The sequence below is a fragment of the Jaculus jaculus genome, chromosome 17, assembly GCF_020740685.1.
Source record: "Jaculus jaculus isolate mJacJac1 chromosome 17, mJacJac1.mat.Y.cur, whole genome shotgun sequence".
Classification (NCBI taxonomy): Eukaryota; Metazoa; Chordata; class Mammalia; order Rodentia; family Dipodidae; genus Jaculus; species Jaculus jaculus.
In genome coordinates this window covers 20,929,897-20,942,713 of record NC_059118.1, presented here as the reverse complement: position 1 = coordinate 20,942,713, position 12,817 = coordinate 20,929,897, and the positions used below count along the sequence as shown (strand labels likewise).

The following is a 12,817-nucleotide window of genomic DNA, read 5'->3' as shown; positions in this document are numbered from 1 at the left end:
CCCTTAAGGGTTTAATGAAGTTGAAGTAGGGTCTGGAGAGATGGCTTCGTGGTTCAGGTGCTTGCCTGCGAAGCCTCAGGACCCATGTTCGATCTCTCTCCAGATCCCACATTAGACAAATGCACAGAGGTGAAGCAAGCGCAAGGTCGCATATGCCCACCAAGTGGTACAAGCAACTGGAGTGCGATTGCAGTGGTTGAGACCCTGGCACCGCCAATTCTCTCTCTCTCTCCCACTATCTCTTTCGTTCTCACTCTCACTCTCTCTAAAATAAAACCAATCAATTTAAAAAAAAAATAAAGTTGAAATAGTAAAAGTTTCAAGGAACTGGAAAGATGACTCAGCTGGCAAAGTGTTTACTGAGCAAGCACGAGGAGCTGAGTTAAATCCCCAGGACCCATGTAAAAGCCAAACACAGTGGTGTGTGCCTGTAATCCCAGTACTAGGGAGCCAGAGACAAGAAGATCCCTGGGGCTTGCTGGCTGGCTAGTATATCCAAATCAGCAAGTTCTAGGTGCAGTGAGAGACTGTCTCAAAAAGAATGATGAAGAATGACTGAGGAAGACACATAATGTTAACCTTTGGTCTCCATACCCTCATGAAAACATACCTATGCATCTTCCAATAACCATACACACAGACATTCAAATCAACAAATGTTCACTTTCCTTACTTCCTACTAAGCACAGAAAATTGTCCCCAGAACTCCCAGAAAAGTACACTGAGACCCAGATATAAAGAGAATTATGTATGCTGGACAGTTGTGAGGAGATATAGCTGACCAGGAACCACAGTCCGGCCCCTCCTCTGCTTAGCATCTTTTTCTCTCCTTGTCTCTGGGGAAGGCTGACTGATCCCAAACTTCTGAGAAGCAGGGGTGAAGTCTCTTCTCAAACACATTGTTCTGAGCATTGGTTCTGCCTAGGCTAGGCCATATGATAGCCTTAGGAAATGGAGACATGGAAGCTACCATCAAAAACTAAGTACCAGGGCTGGAGAGATGGCTTAGTATTAAGGCACTTGCCTGCAAAGCCTAATGACCCAGGTTCAACTCCCCAGAACCCACAGAAGCCAGAGACTCAAGGTGACGCATAAGCACAAGATGACGCATGCACACAAGGTGATGCACATGTCTGGAGTGCAACTGCAGTGGTTAGAGGCCCTGTGTGCCAATTCTCTCTCTCTCCCTCATAAAAATAAAATAAATACTTACTGATTTTGCCGCAGCTCTGGCAAATCTCACGGACCATTCTTTTTTTCACATCCACATTCTTTAGTTTATTAAAGTCTTGAAAAGTGATTATTTTTTCAGAATTGCCTGTTATTGGCAGAAGCTGTTCCTTATGAACATTCCCTATGCCCAAAACCAGGACACAAATTCCAAGGTTTTTCAAGGTTTTTACTGCATCTGCTACATTGTAGCGGGGGAACCCAGATGTGATAACAACCAAAGTCTGAGGGACGCCAGCATTTCTTCTCCCACCAGCAGATGGATGAAACATATCGCCCACATGTTTAAGGGCAAAGTCAAGCCGCGGGGACCCATTGCTCTTGGTGACAGCTTGAATCTGCAATTTCCACTGGGTGTGAGTCAGAGAGCTTTCCAACTCAATGATTTCCTGATAGCGGCTCCCATATTGAGCCATCCCGATTTTTATTCTCTGGGACTGAATGTCAAAATTATCAATTAAGTCTGACAAGAACGTCGTCATGGTAACAAACTCTGAATCAGACACCAAGTCAGAGCCATCACAAAGGAAAATCACATCGGCTTCGTGAAGGTTACAGACTGTAACAGAGAGAAGAGAATAAATTATTTTCTTCATGCATCATGCTAAATTGTTCCTTTACCCGAATACTTAAATTGCTTTACTAAGTACTTAAATTGCCTTACATTAGTAGCAAATTGAGCCAAATTAACAGAAGAGAGAATCGCTGATTGAACCTCAAAGAGAAGGGGAAAAAAAAATAGCAGGAAGGGGAATGATAATAGAGGTCTTTCAAATTGAAATTATTTGCATGATTCATTGGAAAAGACACTGCAAGCTACTCAGGAAGGAAAGAAGAAGTTGGCATAGATTGCAAATATTCATGAGGAGGGATTTTAAATGCCTGGGAGTCTGTCCATCATGCCCAGATGGGAACATTCACCCAAGTCCAGGTAGCAATTCTGTGTGCTTTGTGATAGTGCCTCGGTAGTGTTGCCATCACTGCTCTCCATGGCTTTTGAGAAGTGTCATTTCTAAAGGCTTTTGGGGTACAATAACATGGTAAATATCCACAACTACCTTACAACGACTTCATAGGGACAGAAATGGGATTCTGAATTAGGCTACTTGCCTAAGAACACATGATTCCAAACGAGGGAAGGTTGTATCTGAACCCCCTAGATCTGTTTATTTTAACCTTCAAGTCCAGTAGTTTTTTTTCTGTTTGTTTGGTTTTTGGTTTTTTGTTTTGTTTTGTTTTTTTGAGATAGGGTCTCACTCTAGCTCAGGCTGACCTGGAATTCACTATGCATTCTCAGGATGGCCTCGAACTCACAGAGATCCTCCTACCTCTGCCTCCCAAGTGCTGGGATGAAAGTCGTGCACCACCACGTCTGGCTTAAATGCAATAGTTTTGCTACTGTAATGGGGGGGGGATTTTGTTGCATGTGTGCAGTGCGCTCACACGCTGCGTCCACTGAGACTGGCAGGTGCAGCCCGCCCTCACCTCTTGTCCATGCATTTCCATGAGACGAAGTTTCTTCCTGGATGTGCAGCTGCTGTGACGCACAGCAATTCTCTGGTCTCGACTGCTTGCAGGACCAGGTTTGCAGACATGCATGGTCACACTCAGCTGTCTATGTGAGTCCTGGGGAATCGAACTCAGGCAGTCTGAAGCCAATGAAGGGCCTTGTACTCGCAGCAAGCATTTCTACCCATTGAGCCCTTTCCCTAACCCTTGCAATTTTTTTTAATTTATTTTTTTAAATTTATTTGCTTGCAAGCAGAGAGAGAGAGAGAGAGAGAATGGGCACGCCAGGGCTTCCAGCCACTGCAAACGAACTCCAGATGCTTGTGCCCCCTTGTGCATCTGGCTAACGTGGGTCCTGGGGAGTTGAGCCTTGAACCAGGGTCCTTAGGCTTCACAGGCAAGGGCTTAACCACTAAGCCATCTCTCCAGCCCGCAATTTTTTAAAAAAAATCATAATCAAATACTAAAACTTTCCGGGACAAGTGTTAGTGGCTAAGAAATAGAGCATGGGGTCATCTCCTTGACGTTCAATGTGAAATATTGCAAAACCAAGGGATAACTGTTGGCCAGTTTCAACCAAACTCCATAGCTGGGGTAGGAGCAGCCCCATGAAATGCAATTGAGGCCATGGGTTTCCCCGTGCCACGCAATCCCCTTGTAAAAGTGGGATGGAAGGCATAGAGCTGAGCTTCCCAGATAGGCCCTCAAAGAAGACAAACCTTCCTTCTGATAGAGAACAGCCCCCAGCTGTCAGCTCCTTCTGGGTTTGCCTTCTTATAAAGATACCTTGCAAAGGGGCTGGAGGGATGGCTTAGCAGTTAAGGTGTTTTCCTGCAAAGCCAAAGGACCCAGGTTCAACTCCCTAGGACCCATGTCAGTCAGATGCACAAGGGGGTGCACGCATCTGGAGTTTGTCTGCAGTGGCTAGAGGCCCACCCATTCTCTCTCTCTTTCTCTCTCTCTCCCTCTCTCTCTGTCAAATAAATAAATAAATAGATGGACACTACTGCCTGCTAAGCCTACAACTTCATTGAGTATATATCACATGTTAATGTGCCATCTTATTCCCCCCCTATTTAAAGGAGGAGATCCCCAATAAACATCTCGTATCCTGAAATCCATCTTAGCATCTGCCTCCAAAATGTAAACATGGGGAGGGGATTCGGAATAAAACAGCATCCACCCTCCTCAGACAAGACTATTCTTAGTGATGTTCTAGATCTGGTGGAAACCGATGATAAACAGGAGACCAAGCCTGCCGAAGGGAAGAGAAGAAAACAACACACGTGCATCGTGGGCTACCACAGGGAGAAAGCAAGGAGCAAGAATTGGTGGGGGCACGGGTAAGGGAGGTGCTCAGTTGGTAAAGTACTCTCCAGGCAAGCACAAGGACCTGAGTTCGGATCCCCAGCATCCTTATAAAAAGCTGGGTGAGGGGCTGGAGGGATTGCTTAATGGTTAAGGCACTTGCCTGCAAAGCCAAAGGACCCAGGTTTGATTCCCTAGGACCCACGTTAGCCAGATGCACAAGGGGGGACATGCATCTGGAGTTCGTTTCCAGTGGCTGGAGGCCCTGGCGCGCCCATTCTCTCTCTCTCTCTCTCTCTCTCTCTCTCTCTCTCTCTCTCTCTCTCTCTCCCCCTCTCCCTCTCTCTCTCTCTCCTTCCCTCCCTCTTTCTCTGTCAGATAAATAAATAAATAAAAATAAAATATTTTAGCCAGGCGTGGTGGTGCACGCCTTTAATCCCAGCACTTGGGAGGCAGAGGTAGGAGGATTGCCATGAGTCTGAGGCCACCCTGAGACTTCGTAGTGAAATCCAGGTCTGCCTGGCCTAGAGCAAGACCCTACCTCACAAAACCAAAAGATAAAAAATAAACTGAAATAAATTATTTTTAAAAGCTGAGTGTGGTGATGAGCTCCTGGAGGGTGCCAGGGTCTTGCTGGGCAGCCAATCAAGGCGAATTGGAGAGTTCCAGAATCAATGAGAGCTCCTGTGTCAAAGAATAAGGTGGAGGGTGATCAAGGAAGACACTAGACATGCACCTCTGATCTCCCTGTGCATATGCAAACATGTGTGGGCACGTGCACTCACACTTACACACACATGCATAAGAACATGAACATGTGCACACACACACACACACACACACACACACACACACGCCATACACACCAAGAAATTGTTGAGGAGTGCAACAGGGACATGGAGTCAAACGTCCAGCCTGAAAATTCTCCAAGCAAAGGTTGAAATTTGGAAGATAACTTAGACGTAGGCAAGTGAAGTGATATGCTGGGCCTTCATCATGAATAGAATGACACAGACAAATCAATACGTGGAGAAAGTTCAGGATGACAAGGTGGACATAAGGTGGCGCAACAAGAAGTTAGAGGGTGGGCAGGGGTCAGATGGAATTCAGGAGTTTGGACGTCACCCCAGTGATTTTTTTTTTTAAGCTTCTAAACGCTGTAGTTAGTGACATGACAGAGTTCAGCATGTGTGACAAAGACGGCGCCGTGCTGAGTGACCTGCATGGGGACAGGATGGATGGGGAGGAGGTGAGGTTGCAGGGAGCAGACAGCCCAGGCACAAGAGCCGAGACTGTCCCGTTGCCTTGGGAACAATCATATTTCTTTAGATTAAGATAATCCCCTCATTTAATATCTGATGCTAAGAAGATGAACTTGTTTCTTAGTTAAGTAAGATAAAGTTATGGTGGTCAGGCAGAGCACCGCTCAACAAAGTAAATACTGATCCGTGCCAGATTTGGGAAAGCCTTTGTTTGGGTTTTGACTGGGTACGGAAATGGGAGTTAATGTTAGTCTTAGAAACATGAGTTGTATTGGCCAGAAAAAAAAAAAATTAGATTTGATACTGGTATAAAAGAAAGAAGAAAGTGAAAAATGAAGAAAGAAGCAAACAAAGAAAAATTGATCTTCGGATTCAGTTGCTAAATATGGAGAACTGGTCCAAACATATACATGGCGGGATTCAGCCCTTCTGAGAAGGCGCAGTAACCCTCCCAGATGACTGGTCAATTTGCTGTCTTTGATACCAGCTGGCAAATCTCCCTTTTTCTGGCAGTCTACCCAGTCCAGTGGGAGCTCATACAACCAGCCTCGTCCCCTTCCCTTCCTATTGCAAGCACCCAGGCTCCATTACCCTACATTCAGACTCCCCAGGTCTTTCCTCCACTTGAGAAGTTCTTAGAAAAGCACATCAGGCCATTTGAACTTCTCAGAGCCTGTAGAATGCCTATAATTCCAACCGGAGGGCCCTGGATCTTTGAAGACAAAAGTCTACCTGTATAAAGTTTAAGCCAATGAACTCTCCATTTGAATCTTGCCTGATGCCTGGTGGCCGCATTGAGACCATTAAATAAGCAAAGAGGACAGTATGAGTCACTATTAAAGGGAGAAAGGTGACCACGCCCCTAAGAAGTGTTTCCTTCTGCGAGAAACAGGCAATGAAGTGCCAATACAATATCATGTGACCTTGACACCTTCTTGTATCATCTCTGAAATGCATGCTGAGTTGGGAAGGGGAAACTTGGACATCCGTCCATTTCTTTTAGAGAAAACTGGTAGCCCACATCGAGAAACATTCAGCCCATAGCACCCAGGTAACAGGAAGCCAAGATTCTTGTGTTTTTGAGGCTGGGGAGATAGCTCAATCAGTAACGTGCTTGCCACGCAAATTTGAGGACCAGGGTTTAGATCCCAACATCCACATAAAGACCAGGTGTGGTGGTGCACACCTGTGATTCCAGTACCCGAATGATGAAGACAGAGATGGATCCCCAGAGTGAGCTGGCTAGATGGAGTAGCAGAATTGGTGAGCTCTGGGTTCAGTGAGAGATCCTGTCTCAAACACAACATGGAGAGTGACAGGATTCACCCATCACTGACCTCTGTCTCTGCACATGCATGCACATACATATGTATGTCCACATGCACAGGAACGCACATATACACATGCATGTTTGCCATGCACATATTTAAAATTAAGTTAGGTTTTTGTTTAGGTTTATATTGCTATCCACCTAGAGGCTTTAAAAAGAAGAAACAACTTACCCTCTTGTGCATTGATACACATACTTTGTTGGAGAGGCAGGTAAGTATCTTTCAATTTGTCGAAATTTTCTACATGAATAGTATTTTCTTTATTCCCCGCCATGGCCTCCAGTTCCTTTTGGTTGGCATTTCCCACGCCCACTGCAAAGATGGTGATGCCTTTGTCCCTGAGTCTCTGGGCCGTGTCATTGAGCTCATTTCGGTCATGGGATACGCCATCGGTGATGACGATCATCATCTGTCTCACGTTTTGCTTCAGGCGGCTGCCATGCTCTTCCCTGAACAGGTCGTGGGAGCGCTTGAGGGCCTTGGCGGTGTAGGTACGCCCGGCCGTGTCCCTGCGCCTGCTCAGCTGCTCAATGATCGTTGATTTGTTGGGGTTAAGGTAGAAAAGGATCTCAGGGTCATCGGAGTATATGAGTGCTCCAAACTGAACTCGGTCCCTGCCCACATCCGCTTTCTCCACTAAATGGATGGTGAGGTTAATCATGCTTTCTTGCTGGTGTGAATTTATGCTTCCTGAGTGATCCAGCACGAACACGATGTCTAACAGTTGGATCCTCTTGCAATCTGAAGAAACAACAAACAAGCACACACACACACACAAAAGGAATCGCTGGGGCCTAAGAGATGGCTCATCGGTTAAGGCACTTGCTTACAAAGTCTGATAGCCTGGGTTCAATTCCCCAGTACCCGCATAAAGTGGTAAATGCATCTGGAGTTCAGTTCCAGTGGCAAGAGAGACCCTGGTGTGCTCATTCTCATTCTCTCTCTCTCTCTTTGTATCTCTATTTCTCTCTCACGCCCCCTCCTTGAAAATAAATGTATTTTTTTAAATAAAAGATGGGATGGAAAGATGGCTTAGCAGTTAAGGCACTTGCCTTAGAACCAGGTTCTTAGACCAAGGTTTCATTCCCCAGTACCTGTGTAAGCCAGATGCACAAGGTGGTACATGTGTGTGAAGTTCATTTGCAAAAGAGAGACCATGGCATGCTCATACTCTTTCTCTGTCCCTCTCTCCCTCCACCCATCAGCCTTTCTCTCACAAAAGAAAGAAAGAAAGAAAGAAAGAAAGAAAGAAAGAAAGAAAGAAAGAAAGAAAGGAAGGAAGGAAGGAAGGAAGGAAGGAAGGAAGGAAGAAAGAAAGAAAGAAAGAAAGAAAGAAAGAAAGAAAGAAAGAAAGAAAGAAAGAAAGAAATCATAAGCCCTGCTGAGCATCCTCCACAGTTCGCTTAGAAGGGACGCAAAACCCTTCCTTTTCCATGAATCTACTAGGTGCCTGACACACTGCCTGACTCAGAGATGGCTGTTGTCATTTTACAGAGAACAATGCTACAACTCAGTGAACTTGTCTGGACCGTGATTCTAATGACATATGTACCCTCAAATTTTCCCAGACCATGGTTCTATGGACACTATGGGACTCCACAGCTGCTCTGTTCCATTGCCTCAGGCCAGGTAATGCCTTTTGCTACACAGGCTTTCAATAGAAAGGCAGTGTCAGAAGTTAGTTCAAGGACAACAGAAATGGGGACTTACTGGTTTACAAAATGGCTTACAATAAAATGATGGAAACCAGACGTGGTGGCGCACACCTTTAATCCCAGCACTCGGGAGGCAGAGGTAGGAGGATCGCCATGAGTTTGAGGCCACCCTGAGACTCCATAGTGAATTCCAGGTCAGCCTGAGCTAGAGTGAGACCCTACCTCAACAAAGCAAAAAATATATAAATACTTAAATTAAATGATGGGTTATACAGTTTAGCAAACTGGCCTGCTATCTTAAAGAGTTCAGGAACTCATTGTATACTTTTTTAAAATATTACTCCCTCTGGCTCCAGCTATCTTCAGAGCTTCAATGGGCAAACCTCCCCATGTACATGACGGAACTCCCCAGTTGTTTAAGCACCATCCTGGCCTCTTGAATTAGAATATTGAGTTGAGTTCATTTGCATTAGCTAGAAGCTCTGGGATGCACATTCTCTCCTCTCTCTCTCTCTCTCTCTCTCTCTCTCTCTCTAAATAAACCAATTAGTAAATATTTTTTAAATGGTCATGAAAAATCCATGTATGAAGGAATGAGAGTTGGAAGTTTACTGTAAAATTTGAATTCACCAAAGCAAAATCATTTTGTACCAAACTAGCTACCAAATTGTTCATCTGGAATTTCTCTGAAAGTTATGGGTATTTTACTAACACAGAGGGTAAGACCTAAACTTAATGCTGATGTCCAGGAAGAGGCCAAGGCCAGAGTGCTTACAGCACTTTTTCTCCTCTTTCAGTCAGTGGCTCATCATCTGTGGCCAGACTACCTTGCTCATCTCAGGGTCTCAAAGGGAACCAGGGCCACTTACCATGCAGAGCACACACGTGAAAGATAAGTTTACTCTCTATTGTCTTCAGATGATCAAAGTTCTCCACGTGGAAAACTAGGCTGCTGTCCCCACTGATCTCCTCCAGCTCAGTCCTGTTGGCACCATACACTCCCACGGAGAAGATGGTCACACCTTCGTCCCTGAGAGCCTTAGCAGGATCTCTGACATGGTCCTGGGCTTCTCCATCCGTGAGGAGGATGAGAAACTTTCTGACTCGAGTACGCCCCCCCTTGGCGGGGTTGAAGTACTGACTGACAAAGGTTAGGGCGCTTCCAGTCAGTGTTCCTATCGATGAGGGACATTCTGTCTATTGCATCGGAAACTTCTTTGAGTGTGAAGTATTTATTAAGCTGGAATTCTTCCTTATTATAATCACTGAACTGAACAACACCAACTTGTGTTTTATCTGCACCAATGTGAATCTTTGCCAACAGGTTTTTCATGAAGGTTTTCATTGTCTCAAAATTTGTAGATCCTATACTGCCAGAACTGTCCACCAGAAACATGATGTCAGTCTTCATGTCTTTACACCCTATATGGCATTTAAAAAAAGACCAAAAATCAGTGAGATTCGCAGAGTTTGTGGAAATGATGATAATAACAAGCACACGCATGAGAAAACATTGAAAGTTAACTCAAGGAGCTGCTAGGTTACATTGAAACTTTTATTTGCATCTTTAGTGGAAGCCTGATGACTACATTCATGGATTAGAAATTCGCTGAAGAAAGAAGTTAAAGAAGTTTTAAAATGGAAGTGCAACTTTCAAAATGGGTATCCAGTCACCCATGCATACATCATTCATTCATAATTCATTCATTCATATTTCTTAAGGTGTATAAATTGCCAGGCCTCAGGTTAGATATTAAAGATGCAATGGTGATTGTTAAAATTTCATTTAAATAATCAAAGCCAACTTCCAGCATTCATAGGACTAATATTCCAGGATTTTAGATGCATTCTTGAAAAAATATAAGTCTAAGTAAACTTTAAGCAGCTTCGTGGGGGGTCTAATTTCAGTGGATTTGATAGATACTGTACTAGAAAATGGAGTGAAAAGGTTTTTTTCTAGAAATATTAAGTGTTTTAGTAAGCATATATTCCCATTCACCATGGACTGTTTCTGTGTTTATACAAAACATTTATGTTTCTAACTGGAAATGTTTATACACATATACATATACATATATATATACATGCACACATGTAAGACCAGTTTCTGTAGTTAATTAAGAAGGAGAAAAACGCTTCTGAGATGATGTTTATATAGACAGTGCAAATCTATTTTCTTCAGCTTATATCTCCACCATATCCCTTTTGCCTGTCTGCCCACCTACCTATACTGTCTGTCACTCTCTCGCACAACACTCGGGGGGTTTCCCGTGCAAGTAGTGTGTACATGTAGTAAATCAATACTTAAGCTTTCGTGTATGGGAAAATGAAAAGATGTTCTTGTCCATTATTTGTTAGCCCCAGCCCTCTGATCCACCAGGGGGAAATGATGATGCTTAGGATGCCAGCTGCTCTGGAACCGCTGTGAAAGTGCTGAGTAGGGAGGTCACTAGAAATACCTGTGACTTAAACAAAGCCCCAAGGTCAAGTGAAATGTGGAAGATGCTTTTTTGTGGAATATGAATAAATAAGTAGATTTTTTTAGGGACTGGAGAGATGGCTTAGCGGTGAAGGTGTTTGCCGGTGAGGCCAAAGGACCCAGGTTGGATTCCCCAGGACCCATGTAAGCCAGATGCACAAGGTGGCACATGCATTTGGAGTCTGTTTACAGTGGCTAAAGGCCCTGGCACACCCATTCATTCCCTCTCTCTCCCTCTCTCTCTCTCTCTCTCTCTCTCTCTCTCTCTCTCTCTCTCTCTGTCTGTCTCTCTGTCTCCCTCCCTCCCTCCCCCCTCTGCCTCTTTCTATCTCTCTCTCAAATAAATAAAATTTACAAAAGAAATAGATTTTTTCCCATGCGGTTTAATAGTCTTGTGAGCTCCATCCCCTTATCTCTCCTGGCGACAGAGTTTACTCCCTGTTCGGCATTCTTCCATGTTAGCTGAGCTCCAGCCAGGCAGAAGGCTCCCAGCAACACCCTGCTTGCCAGCCCTCCTTGGAGAAGCTGACTAACTTTGTGCCAATAAATGAGCGAGCAACAGCGACTGGTCCCTTCTGTGCCCTACCATGAAAACAAGTGAGTATGCTGGGCTCCCTTTGACCTCTGTCCCCAAAGGGGAGGTGTAGAGCTCTACTTCTGACCTACCGATTGCAGTTGCAGGTGGAGGATGGGCCTGCCTCTGCACTGAGCCAAACTGCTCTCCCTGAATCATGGAAGAGAGGAATAGGAAGAAATAACATTCTGTATTAAGGACTTCGGCGTTTCAGTTTGAGAAGTCTACTCTGCCACACTGATACATGGTGCCTTATTCCATCTGCACCTTCTCTGAGGCATGATGGCATTTTCTGACCCCTTAACATTTCTGCTCTCCACTCACCACTTGGGACTCATTTTCTTGTCCACATAGCTCTCCACAAGCATCCCTGTGCAGGCTGAAGACCTGAACTGAAAGAGATGTCTCCCCCCCACCACCTTCCCCACCCAGATCTCTCCAGAACCTTCTCTTTTGGAAAGATGTTTTGGAAAGAGATATAATCTACTTTATGCTTCCTGAAACCCTTTTCCTGGCATCAACTCCAGGAAACTTGGAAACTCTTACTCTCATCATCTTTTTTTTACACATCCTGAAGATTGTTCATAATGGAGAGGAAGATGAACAAAATCATGTTGTTAATGCTACTTATTTGATTTTCCTGTTTGTATCCCAGTGGCTCAGAAAAATCCAGACATATTTCGCCTCCTTTTGCTTTCCTCGCCAGTGAAACTTGACCCTCCTTCTGGGTTTGGTTTGATTTGATTCTCTGTCTGCATGGGCTTGATTTTGCATTGCTGAGATTGAATCCGGGGCTTCTCCCATTCTAGGCAAGTTTCCTTCCAAGAAGTGGCATTTCCCAGAAAGTCCCCAGTTTCCTATACACCGCTTCCTATGTCTTGCTTCTCTTACCTTTTTCAGAGCAGATACTGCGAACGACCTCATTTCTTATGCTTTTCAGGGCGTCAAAATCTGGCCCATAGCTCACCCTGTCGTCCTCCCCAGCAATCTGCCGCAGTTGGGTTTTGTCAGCCTCTCCGACGCCAACCGCGTGGACGGTGACTTGCTCGGCCCTTAGTCTCTCCGCGGGTTCCAGAACGCCGTCCTTCGACATCCCATCGGTCAGCACAATGAGGTGACAGGGACCTTCCCTTGTCCTCTCCTTCCTGCCCTCCCTGACCATCGGCAGCATGAAATCCAGGGCTCCCCCGGTGAACGCGCTACCGTGTAGATAATGTAGATAATGCCTAATGTTCCAAATCGCCTTCTTTAAGCTAATGTCACTGTAGTACAGAGAGGGGAAATTCCACTGCATTCTTATGTGAATACTGCACCACCCCAACTCGGACTTTGTCAGGCCCAATGCTAAACATGTCTATCACTGATGACATAAATGACTTGATTTGTGCAAACTGTTTTTTCTGGATGCTGGTTGAGCCATCAATGAGGAAATAGATGTCGGCTTCCTTGGTATCCACGCAGCCTGGGGG

General features: G+C 44.9%; 1 protein-coding gene across 1 annotated transcript in view; it reads right to left on the bottom strand.

Moving 5' to 3' along the window:
• The window catches only part of Col6a5 (collagen type VI alpha 5 chain), a 119,706-nt gene that overhangs the window by 91,341 nt on the left and 15,548 nt on the right, over positions 1-12,817 (bottom strand). Inside the window, 6 exon segments of the mRNA XM_045136651.1 lie at positions 1,214-1,789; positions 6,812-7,381; positions 9,165-9,472; positions 9,474-9,717; positions 12,240-12,619; positions 12,621-12,813. Of these exon segments, the coding sequence (XP_044992586.1) occupies positions 1,214-1,789; positions 6,812-7,381; positions 9,165-9,472; positions 9,474-9,717; positions 12,240-12,619; positions 12,621-12,813 (2,271 nt within the window).